Source organism: Chaetura pelagica, unplaced genomic scaffold (assembly GCF_000747805.2).
Source record: "Chaetura pelagica isolate M959 unplaced genomic scaffold, ChaPel_1.0 scaffold142, whole genome shotgun sequence".
Classification (NCBI taxonomy): Eukaryota; Metazoa; Chordata; class Aves; order Apodiformes; family Apodidae; genus Chaetura; species Chaetura pelagica.
Genome location: NW_009952973.1, coordinates 2,133,910 through 2,153,928, shown reverse-complemented (window position 1 = coordinate 2,153,928; position 20,019 = coordinate 2,133,910). Strand labels below are relative to the sequence as shown.

At 42.7% G+C, this 20,019-nt stretch overlaps 1 protein-coding gene across 1 annotated transcript in view; it reads right to left on the bottom strand.

Annotated features, from left to right (window-relative positions):
* Window positions 1-10,299: 10,299 nt before the first annotated feature.
* FHDC1 (FH2 domain containing 1) overlaps window positions 10,300-20,019 on the bottom strand; it is a 29,702-nt gene continuing 19,982 nt past the window's right edge. The window contains exons 8-11 of the mRNA XM_009995893.1: window positions 19,278-19,348; window positions 16,899-17,016; window positions 14,932-15,096; window positions 10,300-12,345 (exon numbers count right to left, since the gene is read on the bottom strand). Of these exons, the coding sequence (XP_009994195.1) occupies window positions 10,300-12,345; window positions 14,932-15,096; window positions 16,899-17,016; window positions 19,278-19,348 (2,400 nt within the window). The remainder of the gene's footprint in view (window positions 12,346-14,931; window positions 15,097-16,898; window positions 17,017-19,277; window positions 19,349-20,019) is intronic.

Below are 20,019 nucleotides of genomic sequence, written 5' to 3'. Positions count from 1 at the left end.
TGATTCACGGGGAAGCTGCCAGAGGTGGCTTTGGTGGAGCATGGCACCTGTGACTCACTGCCACGCTGAGTAAACACAGAGCTGGCGAGGCGCTGGCACCGACCGAGCTGCGGCTGCTGGAGCAGGGCTGGTCCCAAACAGCAGTTTCAGAGCCCTTCCTCCCTCTGCCCCGCTCCCACTCCCAGCTACAGCTCCTTTGGTTGCCATGGCACGGTGCTCCGCAATAACATCAATAAAGGAAAATGACATGGGATGAGGCCATCTGTTTTATAGTACTCCTGAGGCGCTGCAGCCAAGGTGTCACGCTCCACTGAGGGACATTTTGCTTCCGTGAGAGGGTGAACAGGAGCAATCGGGGAGCCCCGTGGCTCACGTAGGCTCAAAAAAGGAAGAAGGCTAGGAAAAAAAAAAAGAAAAAGAAGAACATATAAAGAGTCCCCTCTTTCTAAAAGGCAGCCTTAAAATAAAGTGTCAACACAGTAAAAAAATAGTCAATTGAGAAGCAGGTAGCATAGCCACCATTTAATCTGCAGAATAGCTCCAGGCTCCTCATCAGCCTCAGTTTTCTAGCCTTCCTGAAAGGATGGAAACCCAGGAGATGAGGGGACAGAATCAGAGCTCACTTTTTAAAGGATATCAATAAATGAATCATTAGTTGTTACCTAATTCCAGAATTCTCAACACAATTCCAAGAGGGGGTAGAGAGAGAGGTTTACTAAAAAATGCATATTCTGAGCTTAAGGGACAGCAGGACAAGGCCAAAGACCAGGCCAGCTGCAGAAAACAAAAAAGATGCCAGTCAATAGGGTTTATCAGCATCTACATTGTCCCCATCAGGGAGAAAGGAACAGCAAGTACAACAGGTCTGAAAAAGACAGCCCTGGTGATTTCCAGAAGCATTCAGGCTCCATAATTAGCCAGGTAGTGGATGTCTAGTTAAAAACAAACATTTAAACACAACCACCCTGTAGTTCTGAAACAAGTCCCTTTTGTTTGTCATGTCTTTAATGTGACAGACACTAAATTCGGGTTACCAAGAGTGGTTTTGGGAAACCACTGCAGCAAACACAGGTCCAACCTTCCAGGGCTTCCAGCTCCCTGTCAAAATAAACTCTGCCAAACAGGTTTCTAAATAGTTCCTGTAGGTCTTTCCCAAGACCAACAGGCAGACAGCAACCCTCTCGGCAGAGCCACAATCCCAGGCCAACCTCTGGCCACGAGTAGCCATGGGAGAACCGGCTGAAGGCCAAGAGCCAGTGCCTGCGAGCAGGAAAACTAGCCCTGATGCCAAAAGCTACTGTGTCCCACTGAGAACGAGGTCCCTCAACCTTATCCTGACAGTGGGAGCACATTGGGACACCCTCTCCCATGCATTTCAGCACCTGACACTGCCCCTGGAGTGCGGGCTGGCCTTGGGACCTCTGTGGGTCTTCACTGGGGGAAATCACAGCTCCTTTCCTGCAAAGGCTTAATCAGAGAAGCAGAAATCCAATAATAAGAGTTTGCCAGTTTGGCACACAGCATGGTAACAGATCCAGTTACCAGCAATTAGACACTCCACCCCTATTAAATTGTGCTAGAAATACTATGACAGTTTTAAACAGAGAGCTTGATTATCTGTTCAAGCTATTTACCAAAGGTTGGGGTGACTTCTCTGTCATTTAAAATGTTGCATATTAAGGCTGGACATTTTATTCAAAGGTATTTACTGTAGTTTAAATGAGACTTATTCAGAGAAGTATTTTCATTAAACAAGAGGTTAGACTTGATCGTACAAAGGGCCTCTGATTAGTCATGGACCCACTTTGCCAATTCATGCTGAATTTTCAAGCTACACATTCTCACAAATCTCTGCTTTATAGTCTTTTATAATGCTGTCAGTTGCTTCTATAATTACAAAATGTCTCCTTCTGTATTTCCACATGCCCTTCTCCCACGGGTTGCTTATGCCGCATGTCGCGTTGTTTCAGATACTGTCTTTGTGCACGCTGGGGACACCGCAGCCTCTGGGACCCCAGGGGCACAGGGTTGTGCCCAGTGGCCTCACTCCTCTGCTCACCGGACAGATGAAGAGCAACCTGTGATTTCAGGGATGTTTGTCACAATATTTTAAAGAGGTTTCCCTGCTAACACCCTGCTCCCAGCCACTCATCCCTGCCTCTGTGCTGTATCTTCAGCTGGAACCTCATCTGCAAATTGTCTTGCAGGGGTCTGGTTTTGGCTGGTTATTTTGTTTAGAGGGTCCAAGTGGTCAGTAACTATTGGTTATGCTTCTACTGCAAGATACATGTAGGGAAGGCAGGGGTTAAGATTTTACTTGAACATTCATGTTTCCCTATAAAAATCTTCTGGCGATACCTGTCCTACTCAATATGAAGACCTTCAGAGCTACAATCTGGGACCAACTCAACTGGAATAGAAACCAGTCTCCCATATTGCAGAGGCCACCAAAAGCATCAGCAGGAGCTGCCACATGATCCAGCTCACATTCCATCCAGATGAGTTGCAACAATCTCTGGCAACAGATTGTACCACATCCTTCAGAGCAACCCAGGCAGGATTTTGCTGCAGTGAAAAAATACTTGCTAGTTCTCTAGGTTTACTAATTAACTGCTGCATTACACACTCAGTATGAGCATTTGTATTACTTGGGGTGACCACAGAGGCTCTGCTGTAAATTTGGGGGTGCTGATATTATTAGTAAAGCAAGAGAAGACATGCAACAGAAGTAGCACATTTATCAGGAGACTTTCTGCATAACTGTATATGCATAAAGAGGCATCCCGTCCTGTAGCACACAAGCTAGTCATTGGGAATACTTACTGTAATTTGCTATTCTATTCCGTCCTTAATTCTTTTAAGAAGAGGGTAAGGAAATATCCACAAGGAAGGGATGAGCTGTTGAGCTTATGAGGTTCATCCCTCAGTTTTCCTTAGATTGATGCTGGTGCTGCCAGCAGCTGCCCACATTCACCTGTGCTCAGGTTGACAGTGCTGGGCAGATTCACAGGGTGGCTACTGAACATCTCTCACCTCTCCTTCTCTCTTCACCCAGACTGCAAATGTCGACCCTTTCTCACAAGCCTCTGCAACTTTCAGTGTTTTGTTTTGTTTTTCCCTCTGGTTTCTCTTAAGTCACAAACTGCTTTCCTTCTTGCACCCCATAGGTCCCCTTCTGCTTTTGAGTTTTCCCTCAAATTTCTGTCTTGGCTCCTGCATTTACTTGCTTCACCGACTTCATATCACCACCAGAAACCTAAGGCAGACGAGCATTAAAAATTGCAATCTATTCCCTGGACTAGGCAGCAAATATTTTTTAAGCTACAGCCTACAGAAAACCAGTGTTTTCCTTAGTGCTTTCCTGTCTTCGGCACACTTATTTCAGCAGCCAAAGCATATACCTCCTTCTCATAACCACTTTGTGCTAAGAACAACTCCCTAAGACCCTCAGTAAAGTGACCAACATGTGAGGTTAGCCTTTCTTGGAGCAGGAGCCTGGGCTGGATGACATCCAGAGGTGTGGTCTCAGCTAAACTGATCAATAGCTTAGGCAATAACCTCCTGGGAGGAAAGACTAACTTAAACAGGATTCAGCTCTTTCTAGAAAAGAATACGTGTGAATACCAAGTACTTGCAGCAATAAACAGTGCATACCCTGTATACATACACTATGCATACATTCCAAGTGTTCTCCATTTTATGCAGTGATTACCTACTTCCAGCAGAAGGAAAACTGAGTACATATTCTCCAGGAGCCATTTTCATGCTTCTGAGTGCTATCTCTAGTTGTGAAAAGGTCTTGGTCCTTGCTCTGAGAGAAGACCAAAGTCTGCTGGAGCTTTAACCCATACCATGGAAAGCCAAGTGCTAATTTAAGAGACAATAATGCAATTATTTTGCTCTGATGCACAGGAAAACAGCACTGGATTCACTGCACAAATCTATTTGCTTGTGGTACCAAGATTACGGGCGGGGTTAGGAATCACTTTGCCAAATGGCTTTTTAAGCTGTCGTCGACAGTCTTTCATTAGGGCTTTTTAGACTCAAACCGCAAGGCTAAATTACTCACACCTTTGTTTGAACAGACTTTCCTCACCCACCTCTGCAAAATCACCTCATGCACTCAGCTCCACAGCTCCCTCCTCTTCCCCCCTCACCCCATCATAGGCTGCTCAGTGTAGGGGGTGAGCAAAGTTCATGTGGAAGAGGCAGAGATGCACTTCTGCTGGGCAGTAGCCTCCTCCAGCTACTCACTCGCAGTGACAAGGCAAAGCTGTGAAACACAGACATGTAAACCTTAAAAAGTGAGTCCATTTTGTTGCTCTGTTCCCGTTTCTTACTAGGAGCTGGCTTGAAGCCTCAGCTTGCAGATTTTGCAGACAGACATTTGGGGAAAGACTCACATTGGCAGAAAGAAGAAAGCAAGCGATGGAGAAAAGCGGCCACTAGAGTCAAGAAATGGAGAGAAAGAAGGATGACGTGAGTGGAAGAGTACAGAAAACCTGCCATGTCAAAAGAAGATAAAGAAGAGGGATGAGTTATCAGCTGAGGTTGGAAAATTTAATAAAGAAGGATGGAAAATTACAATAGAAATAGGAGTGGGAGGAAGCGGTCGTGGGATGTAAAGGGGCAAATACAACTGCAAAAGGGTGGGGAGAAATCAACACCACATTTACTCATTTTTCATCCTAAAAAAGGAGATTATAGATTCGCATAGGGAATATGTCTGAATCAGTTTAAAAAGCTACGTGAGAAACCAAATCATGAAGCTAGTAACATCATATTTTCGGCCCCAGAACTCAAGTGACTCCAGCAGTTCTCAGGCAAGTGTTTTCTGCAGTGGTGCAGTGGAGTCAGACACGGGGGAGTCCCTGTTTCACCTGGAGACTATGGTTTAAACCTGGACTTGCCAGAAACAGCAGGCACTCAGGGAAGCATGAGGATGCTAATGATAGAGAGAAAAAGGGTCATAAGGATTTTGAGAACTTGTCTCCAGTTGTACCTATCCGTTTGTTGTAATCACATTTTGCCTTAAGCTCATTTCTCTAATTTCCACAGGCAGCACCTCAGTTACCGGTCTTCAGTAATTTGTAACACCTATTGCATATGTATCCATCTTAGAAACGAATTCAGCTCCTTCCCAGAACTTGTGCTAGACCACCCCAAAGATGTAAAATCTTACTCTTCTGAAGAAATGAACGGAAGTGCACACAGTCAATTAATTTGTTTCCCTAACCCTACAAGAAAATGACTGTGAGGAGTAAGTGCCAGGGAAAGGATGCAGCTGAGTGGTGAGTTTGCCCCTGCCAGCCCTGTTTCACTGCTCTCTGCTGAGGGCAGCTTTTTTACTTTTAATTACAGTCTAATGGAAAGGTAATGGGAAATAAAATTCATTATAAATCATTAGTTAGAAGTAGAATCCAATATTTTCTAGCCAGCTCCTTTTGGGTACCCAAATGATCATGGTCTGTGTTCAGTTGCTGGGATTTATATATCAGAGCAAAGAGGAAACAGTCACTTCGTTATGCTTTGGAGATGCTTTTGGATGTGCTTTTATGCCTACTTTGCAGCCGGATCACTGCAGCCAAAAGAAAATATCTGGTACCCCTGTGCAGCAGAGCTTTTTGAAGCTAACAGTGTTATTATCAAAGTCCTATTGTTTGTTTTTTTTTTAAAAAAAAGAAGATAAAAAAAATAGAGTTCATATCTTTCCTCCACTTGACCCAAGAGGAACCAAAGTTGTTTTGTTTTTTTTTCCTGTTTTTTTTTTTTTCTTTTTTCTCTTCCCCATAAATAAGGATGGAACAGGATAAAAAAGGAGCTATTGTTCAGACCTGATCAAAAGTGGGAGAGACACATCTCTGTCCAAAGGCAGTCTGTCCAGAGCCTCTGCTTCAGATGGGGTGAGCAGTGTTCAAAGTCCATGTAACTCCCCTCCATGCAGACAAGGCCACCCTTGCCCAGTATTGGGTTGGCCACCGCAAACCTTACCCTAACCACCACCACTAAAGTCAGTGTGCTAATGTCCTCTCCATACTCTCCAGGGGCTCAGAGCTAAAAGCAAAGACATCAGCAGCTGGAGGTTACTGAGGATTTTCCTTGCAAGTTGCTACCTGAGGCAGCGTGTATCCTGCAACCTCAGCCTTCAGCCTGAAAAGACACAGAAACCAAGTATACAACAAGGAGCAACTGCTGGGTGGAAACAATTTTCTTTAAGTGCAAGTAGTTGAAGCTGGTGGTGCTGATCACTGCTGGAAGAGAAACCTGCCTTCTTGCCGCAAGAACCTTCACACGTCCTTTGCCTCAGTGTCACTTTCTTTTAAAGTTGCAGGGCTATTTGCTCAGCTGCCAATTTTAACAGCATGCATGATTTCCAGAATGCATCATTCAGCCAAGAGAACAAGACAGATTTTTTTAGTATTGGCTTACGAGTAATAAAAAAGTAATGTATTTCTGGCTATTTGGATAGTGACGTGGCTAAAACAAACTCCTTTGTTTTCAGCAGCTGTTAACAATACCTGTAGGGAGCTGTTCCCAAGGTAGTTATCTCTGGCACTGGCGGCAGTAGGATGTAAACAGCATGGATCAAATTAATGGAAAACACTGAGCAGCCAAATCTGAAAGGAGCTGTGTTCAGCTGGGCCTCTCTTGCAGGGGTGACATTCTCACGTGTAGCAGCAGCAGCAGCAGCAATGGCTTTTGGAGGGCAGGTCTTCCAGGGGCAGCCAGCCATGGGTCTGCTGCAGAGCTGCTGGGGCAGCCTGCGTGGCCCTGCTGGGGCAGCCCGAGCTGGAGGCAGCGCGGGGCTGCGGGTGTGCAATTACAGCCATGGCACACGGGCTCGGGGTCAGCACCTCCAGCCCTCGGCTGCCTGGGGTCTGCTGAGGTCGGAGCCAACGTGTGGCTGGCTGCATCCATCCATGCAGACATACCCTCAGATGAGAAAGATACTGATGGGTTGGTTTGAATGACATAGTCCAGACTTGTACACTGTGGGAGGTGTGATGGGAACCCTTTCTGTCTTTCTTGATAATTTAATGAGCTGTTGTAATGAGGGATGCACTGAGCCCCTCATTTGTATGCAGTTCCCACATAAGATGTGAATATTAAATTCCTCTAAGTATGAATCAGCACCTCTTACTCCCACAGCTTTCACCTATCGCTCAATCTCCACAGCTCCAGATCCCCTCGTGGTCCCCTCGTCTCCCTCATTTCATTGTCACCTCAACAGCCACCAAAGCAGACAGACACATCCCTGGTCACAGTCAGAAGCTTCGGCCACTCGGCAGAACAAAGCTGGAGAAGAAGTCTCAGCTCTTTCTTGCAAACCAACTGCAACCGGGCTAGCCCCGTAGCCTGTTAGCAGTTGGGAAAATTGCATGACAAGGGAAATTAAACCTACAGGGCATCGCTGTCTGACAGCTGGTAGTTTAAATAATGAATTGGTAATTATAAACCCTTTTGAAATAAAAATGAAGTTTAAAAAAACATCAACTTTTGAGACACACCTTTTGATGGCAAAGGGCTTTCCCACGTAGATTCCAGCAGCAGCCATCACTCAGCACTGCAGACAGCAGGTGCCTGCCACTTCACACGCGGAGAGATGCACTCACCAAACGAGAAAAGTCAGGGGCTAAACAAGTTTGCAAATAGCAGCAATTCCAGTCCAAAAAATCATTTCCATAGCAGAGGGGAGAAGTGCTCCCTGAGGACAAGAAGGCTGGCTGGCTTTTGCTTTTTTTCTGGTGAATATATGTTCTTTTGTATGCAGTAAAGAAGGATAAAGAGTGGAAGAATGAGATGAAATGTAAAGATTCAGAATTGCACTGTAAAAGTCACTACCTGCTCCTGCCTAACAGGCTATTCTTTATTTCCAAAGTCCTGGGAGCTGTAAACCAGGATTTCTCAATAAAGTGTACTAAGCTAAAAGGCATGAAGATAGCGACAGATCCAGACTTGTTAGTGCCATAAACATTTGTCTTGGCCACAAAATATGTGTACACAACGTGCTGCATCTACCATCTAACACATTCCATGTTATACCCAAACCTGTGCAGAAAGTCCCGCCTCAGAAATGGTCAGAAACTGCAGTTAAATTGCATGGCTCAGTACAGCAACAAACCCAGCATTTTAAACACCAGGATTTCTGCTGTAAAGTCCTTCCTTTTGGGGCGTTCCCACAGTCACCTACACCCAGACTCCAGCTGCTTGAGATCGGCAGGACCAAAGCCAAGTGTATAAAATGAAGGAAAAAGCACAAACCTCATACCCACTAAATGGGAACTTTATTAAACTACTGAGTTACTCTGAAATGTATAAATGTTCCATTAAATACATTCAGTTTTCTTTTACACAGATATATAGAAATTTATTTACATATTCCAAACACATTTAAATTATTTTTCAAGCTTGCTACCAATAACATTTTTTGTTGTTTTTTTTCTTAAAAAAAGGAAAAAAAGTCAATTATCTGCTCTTGCAGATAAATACATACACACAGATACAAATAAGGAGGGAGATGCTTTTGTATCTAACCCACGAGGGAGGCAGTATCCAAAAAGCTTATAGGGTTTCAAGCAAAAAATTGCCCTTGCCAAAACGTGGACTATAGAAATTCTCCCTGTGGGACAGACCCAAACAAGAGGTCCTATGCAATACTTTATGGTGTTTGGGTATGATGTCTGCATTAAGATTTGCTGGTACGTGGGAAGAGCTAAAGGCTCCTTGCCAAATTCAGACACAAAGCTAGCTGTCCCTGACACTAGCCCATGAGAAGCATGTGAGCAATTAAATGGCTCGTTCTCATCGTATTACGCTCTCCCAACACTGCAGGATACAGCAGACAAACAGATCTATTATCACTAGTCGAGTCAATGCCACCTGTCCAAAGAGAGTTTGCTTTTAATTTTTTATCTTATACTTAAATGAGGCTTCATTCATAAGTGAATAAAAAGGCAGGTCTTTAAATAAGATGTTTAGGAGAACAGTGATCAGCTCCCCCACCTACATACATTTCTCTCAGGAAGATGCACAGCATGCTGAACAAGTTTTCCCTCATTCTCTGTACCTTAGTCTGACAGGAGTTAGAATTTATATCTGCAGGAAAAAAAGAGGTGTTTTTATTTTGTCAAAAGCTTATCAAATACTAGTTTAATTCATCCTTTAGAGTCTTTAAACAATAAAAAACACATGTGAAGCAACCAAGGAAGTCTACAAAAACATTGTCATGCGTAAGCTCTGTGTTTCATGCTAAATATTCACGTTGACAAGGAGAGCAAAAGGAGGAGTAGGAGGCAGGGAAACTAATGGCTCAACCAAAGCCATTGCAACATTCAAGTAATTTGGTAGTAGATAAACCAGTGGAAACATGGAATGGTAAAAAAGTGCTCAGCACTACATTGCAGCCTTCAAGAGCTAAACTGCAAATCTGTGATATGTATCATAAATATATGGCACTTCTGTATGACCAAAAGCTGGCAAGTTTGCTTGTGACTTAAACAACTCAGGAACAGTCATCCCAATGGTTACTGATGGCCCTTCTAAACAGGCACAGCGTCCAGCTGTGCTACCTGATGCAGCACTGGCCTTATCTACTTGTGCATGCAAGACAATGCTGCCACATTCTTGGAGAATAAGCTTCCTGCCCAGCAGAAAGCCTTTACCAGACACATGTACACATTCATAAAACATGCTATAAATTCTTCAGTGAGGTTAAAGACAGCCACAAACAGCAAATGTCATTTTACTATTTTTTTGGCCAGTAGTTCCTAGTCTGTCCAATTGCCAGCAATGGACTTTGCAACAGGCAAAAAAGTTCCTGAATCCAAAGAATTGACAGCAACGGAGAGCACAATCACCTAAGTTTGTTTTCAGTACTGTTCCACAGGATTCACTTTGACATCAAATAAGGAACCAACCAGCACAAAGGCTTGAGTCTTAGGAATAATCTTATGTACACAAAAACTGGCCTTTATCCACATTTTCTGTCACAAAGGATTCCATCTTGTAGTTTAACTTCTTAAAGCTATTGGGCTTTTGGTGACCTTTTATATCACAACTACACCAAGATTTGCTGTTATGCTTGCATTCCATCACAGTAGCTTCAAATACATTCAAATTCATAAAAAAGGATTTAGACCAGAAGACAACTACTTGCCCTTTTCCAACAGTGTGCTGTACTTTAACGAGCACATGATGTTGCCTATTGGCAATGTTACTGTTTTAAGGAATTTCACTACACAGACATCCAGTGCTTGAACAAGTGTTCACATTCCAAGATTCAAAAATAACCCCTCTCCCTTATTTCAGCAACGGCTTCAGTATTTTACCAATCGTGGTCCGGTTTGCATCTTTCAGTTTGAGAGAGGCCTTTTCCACTGTTCCCTGCTCCTTTGGTGCAGACTCTACTCTAGCGTTGACAGATTCTCCCTGCAGGATGCTTCTTCCAACCACTCTGGCACTACTTGCTCTCTTTAAGGTACTCACACTGTTCTCCTTTGGACTCGGATCATCAGAGGTCACTGCTGTCTTCACTTTAGGCAGCCTCTGGGATACAGACCTTGTGATGGTTGGAGGTTTGGATGAGCTGGATAGATCCACTTTTGCACGCTTTGAAGAAGAAGCCACTGTATTCCTTGCAAAGTTTGGGACAGCAGATGGTGTCTTGGGAACACTAACTGTGGCAACCTTGGTATCATCTGTGGGGGTCTGGGGCTTTACACTGGAGCGACACATCTTTGCTTCATCTGTCTTTGATTTGACGTTACTCCTAACAGGTTTTGAACTTGGCTTCTTGAGAGAGACTCTGTCCCTCTCAAAATGAGCACTGCTTGAGGTCACAGTGCCCCTCTGTAACTTTGGCTCTTCAACTGACATGCTGTGCCTGTAAGGAGTTCTCGGCAGCGTGTCTGTTGTGCCTCGGACAGAGCTGCGGCGAGACAACCGACTTTCCACTGCACTGGTTTCCCGAGGTGCCGGCTTGGCTTCTGGCTTTTTGATGCTGCTGGGTGCTCTGTTTGACCGAGAAATAGGCACCACTTTCCTCATACTTTCATTCTCAGAGGCATTCAAAGTTCTCACTGTTCTGGAAGGAGCTGTGTGGCTAGGGCGAGTGCTACTGGGTTTTGAAGAGCTTGGAGATCTATCTTTTAGAGAGTTTCTCTTTGGTCCTGCTGCGTCTTTAGTTTTTACAGGCTTTTCTTTTGGTAGGGTCTGCTTGCTGTTGGCATCATCCTTATCATTTGTAGAGGTGTGAAGAGACAGATCGTTAGCAGAAGCAGAATTCAGGTTTGAGAAGAATGTTCTAGCCCTATACTGAGCATCACTCCCAGAAGAGTGTGCTTTACCAGTCTCACTTCTTACTTCATTGCCTGCTGATTTAAAATCATTTCCCTCTTCAGAGTCCAATGTCAAAGAACAATCAGTTGTCGTATCTGACATGTAGAACACTGGCCCATCTTCCCGACTTCCTGAGACACTTGTGTCCATAGACATGGCACTGTTGCTGTTGGGCTCTGAAGCTTCACTCTTGCAACCCACTGTCTTGGCTTTGTGGTCAAGGGCCTCTCTGGAACTTCTGCAAGGTGGAGGCAGGTCGTCATCGGCAGCACTAAGGGAATGAAAGCTTAGATCATCTAGAGTCTCCACGTCAGTTCCACCAGCATCCTCTAAATATATTAAAGGTGTATCCTCTGCAGGCTTTGCTCCTTGAATATCAAACTTACGTAATCCTTTAACAAGCTCACGCTCCTCAATTGCAAGGGCCAGAGCATTTATATCTGTGGACTCCTCGCAGGACACATTGGAAGTATGCATGCTGCAGTCAGTGCTTCTCTGTGAGTAACGGGCCCCAGGACCAGCTGAGCCACTGAAGCGACTGGGCTCAGCTGGAGGCACCTGCAGTGGGCCATCACTTTTCACTTTGGTTTCAGACTGCTGGTGTAAGTGCAAGGTATTTAAGTTGAGATCTTTCGTTTCTTTGGATTCAGTCCAGGTTACGTTTGGTCTTGCTTGTCGGGTGTTTGCACGGGGAAGGCTGTTAAACTTGTTTGGATCCTCATCTTTTGCGATTTCCAGGAAACTCTGCAACTCCCTATCTGCAGTAATCCCCAAAGAAAGTCGAGAGCGTCTAGAACTGGTGTTTCTGTACAAAGGGCTTTGAGGTCTCTGCTGCAAGAAGGGAAGAAATTCTTCAAGTCCTTTTTTGGCCAACATCTCTACATCGTTTTCACTGCTGCTCCGCCCAAAGCTCCCAAGCTCTCCAGCTGCCCAGGATCGACGCTTCTCCTCCAGCTCCTTTCGCCTTTGCAGACTATTAAGTTCCTGGATCTCTCGTTCTCTATTTTCCTGATGAGGAAAAGCATAAATACATGTCTCAGAGGACAGTGTCTTATGCATGAGATCAAGTCACACTCCTTTATATTTCTCTTTATTTCTTCCTGTCAAAATTAGGTCCTACTGCTATTCTCTTCCCCAACCCCCAATATATACAAACACACACAGAAATCACCATGATGACCACAGCCTGCAACCATTAACCCCATTGAGAACAGTTCCCTGCATTACTAATGCTGGCAACACATCAGTCTGGTCAGCATAACAAAAAAATGCATAAGTCGCTGCAGAGAGTAAGAACACGACCTATCAAACTCAAGTGAAGTGTTAAGTCCAGTCAAAAAGTTCCTGCTCTAAGATGGAGAGCAGTTTTCAAGTCGGCAGTTTTGTCAGGTGAGTAAATCTTTATCTGAGCATTGCATTCATATTTTAAGACAAACTCGTCTGACAAGCACACAGCCAATATGTTTCTTCCATCCTCCCGTGTTACAATTGCAATTGTTCCTCAACAGGAGCAGTTTCTACAGGGTGGTACTTAACTCTGACTTGAGCATTACCAATTGGAAATGTTGTGAAAAGGCATTACTTAATTGCATATGAAAGCAAACAGAAAAGTATACACAATGCTTCACAATCATTACTTAGACATCAACTGACACCACTCAGGGACCATAAATCAATGCCACATTCCAGTTTTGGATCTTGTATTCACTGTTGTCTTCAAAAACTGGCAAATATTGAGCAAAAGTTGCCCAGGGAAGGCTGGATATTTTGGCAGCTAGCCAAAACTGGTTCAGGAAGCCACAGAAAGAGGTAGTTTGTGTTTGAAAGACAAAAGAGTAACACACTTTTACTAAAATCATTAGCAGTGGATTACTGCAAATATCAACATTTTAACCATCAACTCTAGGCTTCAGATTTAATCTACCTGAACCTCCCTTTGAACTTTTCAGGTTATTCTTAAAATGGAAAACCTGGCTTTCTAGAGCCAGTACAGCTGTAGCAAAATAAAGGAGGGTAGTCTTGACAGAGGATTCAAAAATTACATAATTTTTGTTATATCTGTTCTGAGCAATGACACTGTTTAAAAAAACCACACCTACATTTTTCTGAAGCACTGTCTAGCTTGATCTTCCTATTGTTGTGGCAACAGAAGAGCTGCACAACTAAAAAAAGTCACCTGAAAGCTTTCAGTAAACAAAAGCCTAATGCTGAAGCTCTTTTTGATTACTGGGTTAATCTACACCTCTTAAAGTGGATTTGCGAATATAAGGGGCTCTGAAAGATAAGATGCATTAGAGACTTAAGAAACCTGAATAGCTAAGGAAGGAAAAAAACACCTTGTATTTGAGGAAAAATGTCTATGGCAGGGAGCTTTCTTTCAAGATCGGAATTACAGAATGAAATACTAAAGCTAAACCTTAAATATCCCATTGTAAAGAGGAAATTGTTAAAATAGCTGTAGATGTTATTATCAGATTCTGTATGAGACACTCAACACTTAACCTCACCCAAAACATATTTCAGGAGACTTTACTCAAATGAAAAATCTATTTTAAGCACACACAGACATGTTAAAAAATTGCAAAAAATGTTTAAACGTTTGAAATATGTGCAGACGGCCATTGTGGTATGAGCCATCTTTTAGACTGCTTGGCTGTACTGTTCACACATTACATTCATTTGGCAGAACTGCAATCTTTATTCGGATTTGTTCTGTTAATTTTGTAGGGACAGAGATTACTCCCCACAAAATACATGCTACCTTAGGCAGTAAAGGGTAGGTAAACTAACGGTACAACAGCCATGTTAGCTGAACATCCTGTTAGCTTACTATAAATCAAGAGTGTTCTTTTTTCTGAACTAAAGCTCTTATACAAAGTGCTGTCAAATGTTGATTGCATAAGGTAGAAATATCTATATAAGAGCTTTAGTTCAGGCAGACTTTGCTGAACCAAAACCGTAACAAATGTTGATACTGTGCTTCCATCTTAGTGTACTTCTTGAATTATCTGGGACCAACTTAGGGTACTTAGCAAATGAACGGTGATGCTGGGAACAAGGTATCTTTGTTTTGCAGGCTTGTTTAATTTCTTGAGTTTCCACCCACAAAAAAAGCATTTGAAAGAACAAAGTGGAAGGCACAGACCTTACTTTACTTGACAGTGTGTCTGACCAAGTACAGGAGGGCAGTGTAGAGCCTGGGCTAGTGCTGATTCAGGCTGGTATGTCCATGTAACGTGGTGACGTATCTCAAGGCCCTTCCAGTGACCTGTCATTTCTAGTTCAGGGCCTGAACAGTGTGGAAGTCTGCACTATCTGTTTCTCTGCTCAGCTTAGCACTCACCACCTTCCTCACCAAAGGAGAAGGAAGGAGCCCACTTACCAGCAGGCCAGTACCCTAATGTGTCACCTCAATGGTCTAGTCAGCCTGCAGCAAAAGATGTAGAGCAAAAGTGGGACTGCACACAGGGCTGGACGGAATGACAATTTTCCACCTGGCTTCTGGCAAGAAATGCCTACAAGAAGGCAGTTTGCTGTACCAACATGTGAGCCAACATCTACTTAATGCATAAGAATATAATTCGGTGCTCTTACCTTAACAGCCTTGTTGAATCTTATACAGAAGTCCCTAAATATCTGGAAACATTCATCCAACTTCATAGTTTCTTTGTCTTCACAGAAAAAGTCAATGAGAGCATTTCCCTCCTTTTGTAATTCTTGTTTCTGGTGTTCAAGCTCCTTCAGATGTCTTATAGCAAACTGCAGCAAAAAAAACCACATATGGCATGAACCAGACAGAAAAATTGAAGTCACAACAGGTTGTGTATATATTAAGAACTTAAGAAATTAATGTTCCAACTTCGGAGCTGTTACAGAGCCCAGGACAGTGAAAGGCCCCTTTGAAGGCTCTTGAAAGTTCCACATGCCTTATTTTCCTATTTTCCCCTACCACTTTCAACTAAGCATAAATGGATTCACTCCACCTCCCTACTTTTCCCCAAAAATAAATTGATGAATATACATCACAGAGTCAGCTCCTTGCTAAGTCAACCCTAGGTCATGATAAAAAAGGTTTTCATGCCAGAAAGGTAAGGAATTGCTGGAGAGATACTTATTTCAAGGCATCCAGAAAACATCACCATAAAGTAGCACTTTGAATCCTAAGTATAGACCTATACAGAGTTGGGGCAGATTAGTGGATTCCTCAAGAGGAAAAGAATAAGGCTGTAATTAAGACTTTGAGCAGCAGAACTGCTTAAGAAACTTTCAGCAGTTGCCCCTCTGCCTCCCCATCTGCATCACCAGCCATTCACTCCCTGAAAAGCTGAACTGAAGATAAATTGGACAACTGATAAAAGCATACATAGAAAATTAGTTCCTCCCACATATTTCAGTAACTTATTCATGAGGGTGAGATAATGAATGGTGACTTTTAAATCAGCTTAGTTATCAGCTGCAATTTAGAAACAAAAACCGGAAGTATTTATGTAAGGTATGCATTTGTAAAATGATTTTTCTCCCAACATTTCTTTTGGAATGTGGCCTATACAAGGTTGTAGTGTTACATAAAACCAGGCATTAAATAAATAATTTTAAAAAAACAACCCCGAACATGTTAGAACACAACATTAAGGAGTCTGGGTGCAATGGATAAAAGCCAATTAATTCAGAGTGAATCAGGACAGGTATTGCAATCTTAACCCGCCCCTTTCTGCATCAACTTCTCATGTCCTGAAAAAAGTCCAGGGACTATTAACTATTTGCAAGTTGAAAATCCAGGCAGATTAAGTTCCAGATCATCACCTGCTTTCTTACTTCTAATAATTATCTATAGCGTGAAACAGAAAAATAATTTAATTGAAGTATAATACACATTTCAGAGTCATAGAATCGTTCTGGTTGGAAAAGACCTTTAAGATCATTGAGTCCAATCACATTTCTCCAGGCATCACCAAGTACTCAGAAAATACCAAGAACTTTTTCAAAGTTAAGTGCTGTGCACATTCATCTCTACAAAGTCACTTAAGGACTAAAAAAGAAATGGAGAACCCACCCAGAAGTAATGGTATAGCTCAGAATAACACACTGTGTACTGAGGGCAAATTAGTAGAGAAAACAGTCCCTTAACCTTCCAGCTTCTAACAATGAATTTTCAGTCACCCAACAATCAGGATTCCTAGGCCTCAGCTAAAACTGACATGCTCCAGTATAACATAACATGCATATACTACATTTTGGGCAGCTGTGAAGTACAAATCGAAAGACCAATCCAAAGTGTCTTATATTTTAACTACTGATCTTCATCAGTCACTTCACAGGCATTACACATGCTTGCCCAACAAGCCTCAGGCAATGTACACTCAATATCCCTCCTTGTAAAAACACAGTACTTCCAACACACATTTACTTGACAAACAGCATGTAGTTGGAACACCTTTGTACAACTGATAGGGCAGACATATTAAAACAATGCTTCTGTTTATTAACACGTTCACACAAATTACATGGAGCTGAGGAATGCTCCTATATTCAGGTGACAGTAATACAGATCTCCTACAAACCTTGAGAAAGCCTTCCATCTGGTGAAAGAGTTTTGGGTCTCGCCGAATGCTGTCTTTAACAGATCTTGCCTTGAAAGACAGCGAGTGGAGCTCTGCTTCTAAATTATCAGTGGATAACCTAAGAATAGCAGATACAAAACATGTCTATCAAGAGGCAAAGAGCTGCCCACAGGTTAGCCACACTGTGCTCCAAAAATAGATTTTTAACATGAGGTGCAACCTGGCTATCAAACAAGACCTGCCTGTTCAGGAAATCTTTCCAGAATAGACACTGAAAGTTAGAAGAGAGATAAGTACATTTCTTCTTATTTGCAACCTAAAATGTCCTACCCAACCTTACCATGAGAAAGGGTAATTAATGCTGCCCTGCCTCTGACCAGGTGTTTCTTTTCTCTCCCTGTTGCCTGTGATAGGGCTCATTTTCTAGATAGCCAGCCATATCTGTGTACTGAACATTAACCTAGGAAAAGGAAAAAAAAAATTCACTTCCAGATGGATCATTTGCTTGGTACAGCTGATTGCATGACTGTTGGAGCACAGTAGCTGGCACAAAAAGGGGGTCACAAGGGACTGTCAGTCAGGACTGCCCATTTTGGCAGTAGCACTTGGCATAATGAAATGGCATGTTACCTTTTTCTACACAGGCTCAGCAATGCAGCCAACACAGTCTCAATCCAGCAGCTATAACATTTCATCCTTCTACTACATACCAACAGCAGAGCTGCTCCTGTGGAGAGGTAACTTGGAAATGGGAGACTACAGGGAAGAGATCTGATCTGATACAATCTAAGCTTTATCCTGAGATACCCCTGTTCCAAACAACAGGAGCTCCCATGCAAATCTCTCAGTTACTTTGAGGGTAAATGCTTCTAAATCTAAGACACTTCCTTCACAAGACAACTGAGCTTTGCCTAGGAACTAAAACACTACAGTTTCCAAAGTGAGAGCAATTAGTAAGTGTACACATGCTGCCAATTAAGGCCATTTCACCAGCAGTATGTCTAAAGCTGAAGAATTTGTGGCAGACTGAAATGAACACAGAAGTGGATGGTGACAGCATGTGTAAGTTTGTCAGAGCACACGCAAATGAATATAATGGTTTCTCTCTGCTTACTTCATCTGCAAAGGTTAGCTCCCTGTTTTGGGCAGATCATGGGTGCTTTTGCAAGTAAGAAAAGCAGTAGCAGGATTTATTTTTCTGCCTGTGAAGGAGGATGAGAATGGCCTACAAGTAAAGGAGGTAAGACATTTAAAATATTGTTTTAACAAGCAAGTTGTTTTAACATGCTCTAATTGAGAGAATTTATGCACAACTTGCACATGACAGTTGTCTCTAATAAAGATCTTCCTCATGCCCAATGTATTTCATCTTGTTTCATTTTCCTGTACAGAGTGCATTCCCTAAATAGATTTCAGCATGAGTTACAACAGAAGATTTTCAGCATTAACAAATGTGATCAAAGAACAAAGCAGTTAGAAAAAATATCACCAGATTTGGGATTCTGCCTGTTCCCCTGCTGTTTGCCAGGGGGCTTGGATGCCGAGGGAAGCTGCATTCCTCAGCAGGCCACATGGCAAACTGCCAAAAAGGTGTGTGGGTTGGATGGCAAAGAGCCACACAGGTGGTCCCTCAAAAACTTTCTGATTAACTTCTTGGCCACTCCTTTCCTCAGAAGATTTCAGAGTCCTTTTCAGACATTACTTAACCCTGCATCAGATCTAAGAGATTGGATCCATTTTACAGCTGGGAAAAGAATGTAAATTGATTGCCCAAAGCTCAAGAGTAAGGAAGTAGCAAAACTGGGAATAGAACTCCAGCACTGCTAGCTTCCAGTTTTGGGTTTTAGATCACACTGTCTCACAAAAGCAAGTACAGTTATCAAGGTACAAATCAGGCTCAGTTTAAAATTATGCAGATAAAGACTTTACGACAGAGCCCCAAACCCTTCAGAAACGAAGAAGCAAATGAAATATTAAAAAGCATCAAAGAGAAGCCAGGCCCAGTATCTGTACCTGGTACCAGATTTACAAAAGTACTGTAGCATGCTCAGAGACAGATGAAAATTGATCTAAGGAAAAACATTAACATGCTCTTAGTTCAATCCCTTAGAAGTAACATACATACATGCACACGTGTCTGACAGAGACAAAACTATGAAAAACCTATTGAGATCATGTAATAAAAAAACTCACACCTGAAGGCACATTGCAAGCATACTTCTACTAGCAAATGGATATAAAGCCCTCAAAGCTACACCATACATTTGTAGAGATCTCAGTTTTTGTGCCAAGACTTCTCTGAGTAACTTCATTGCTTCACAAATGGGAAAATTCCAAGTCACAGTCTAATCGTAAATCCTCAGCATTCTTTTTACTTACCTGGCAGCATCATAAACATTCCTAATTTTTTCTGAGAAGTTGAGAAGAGCAGCATCTTTCTTTTGGGCTTCCTAAAACAAACAGAACAAAACCAAAACACACACAATCCATTAACATTCCACCACCATGCCAAAGTCCGTAAGTCCAGCAGTTCTAAAACCTCTGGGAGGGCACTTAAAAGGTTTCTCCCGCACTGTTTTTCTTCCTATTCAATCCTAACACAATTGAGCAGTGGACACCCCTTAAAAAAAAGGCAGGGATCTGAAAACTTTAAACAGCAGCTTCCATTTTGCAGTGTACAATAATAGCTGCTTCTGCCAGAGAAGACAAACCACATGTATTAAAAGTGAATGTCAGGGAAAGAACAATTTACTGATGCCCATTGTTTGAGCAGATCCGATGTTTCCTGCACAAACACCAATTAACACCCTATTGTTAACTAACTGGCAATCTGTTAAGCCAGTTTGTACACAGATAACCCAAGTCACATACAGAAGCATTTAAATTCTTTCCCTTCTAAAATCAAGAAGCTTGAAAGGATGGAAAAATAACTTGAAAAAAAGTCAGCAGCACCTTTAAAAATACATGTGCTCTGGTTTGGTTTGGTGGGTTTTTTGGTAGCAGGGGAAGGGCCCCAGGAGTGTCTCTGGTAAGAAGCTGAGAAGCTGCCCCTGCCCCAAACCCAGCCAAGGAGCCATTACAGGGACAACAGATGCGATTAACATCCAAAAGAACAGCTGTA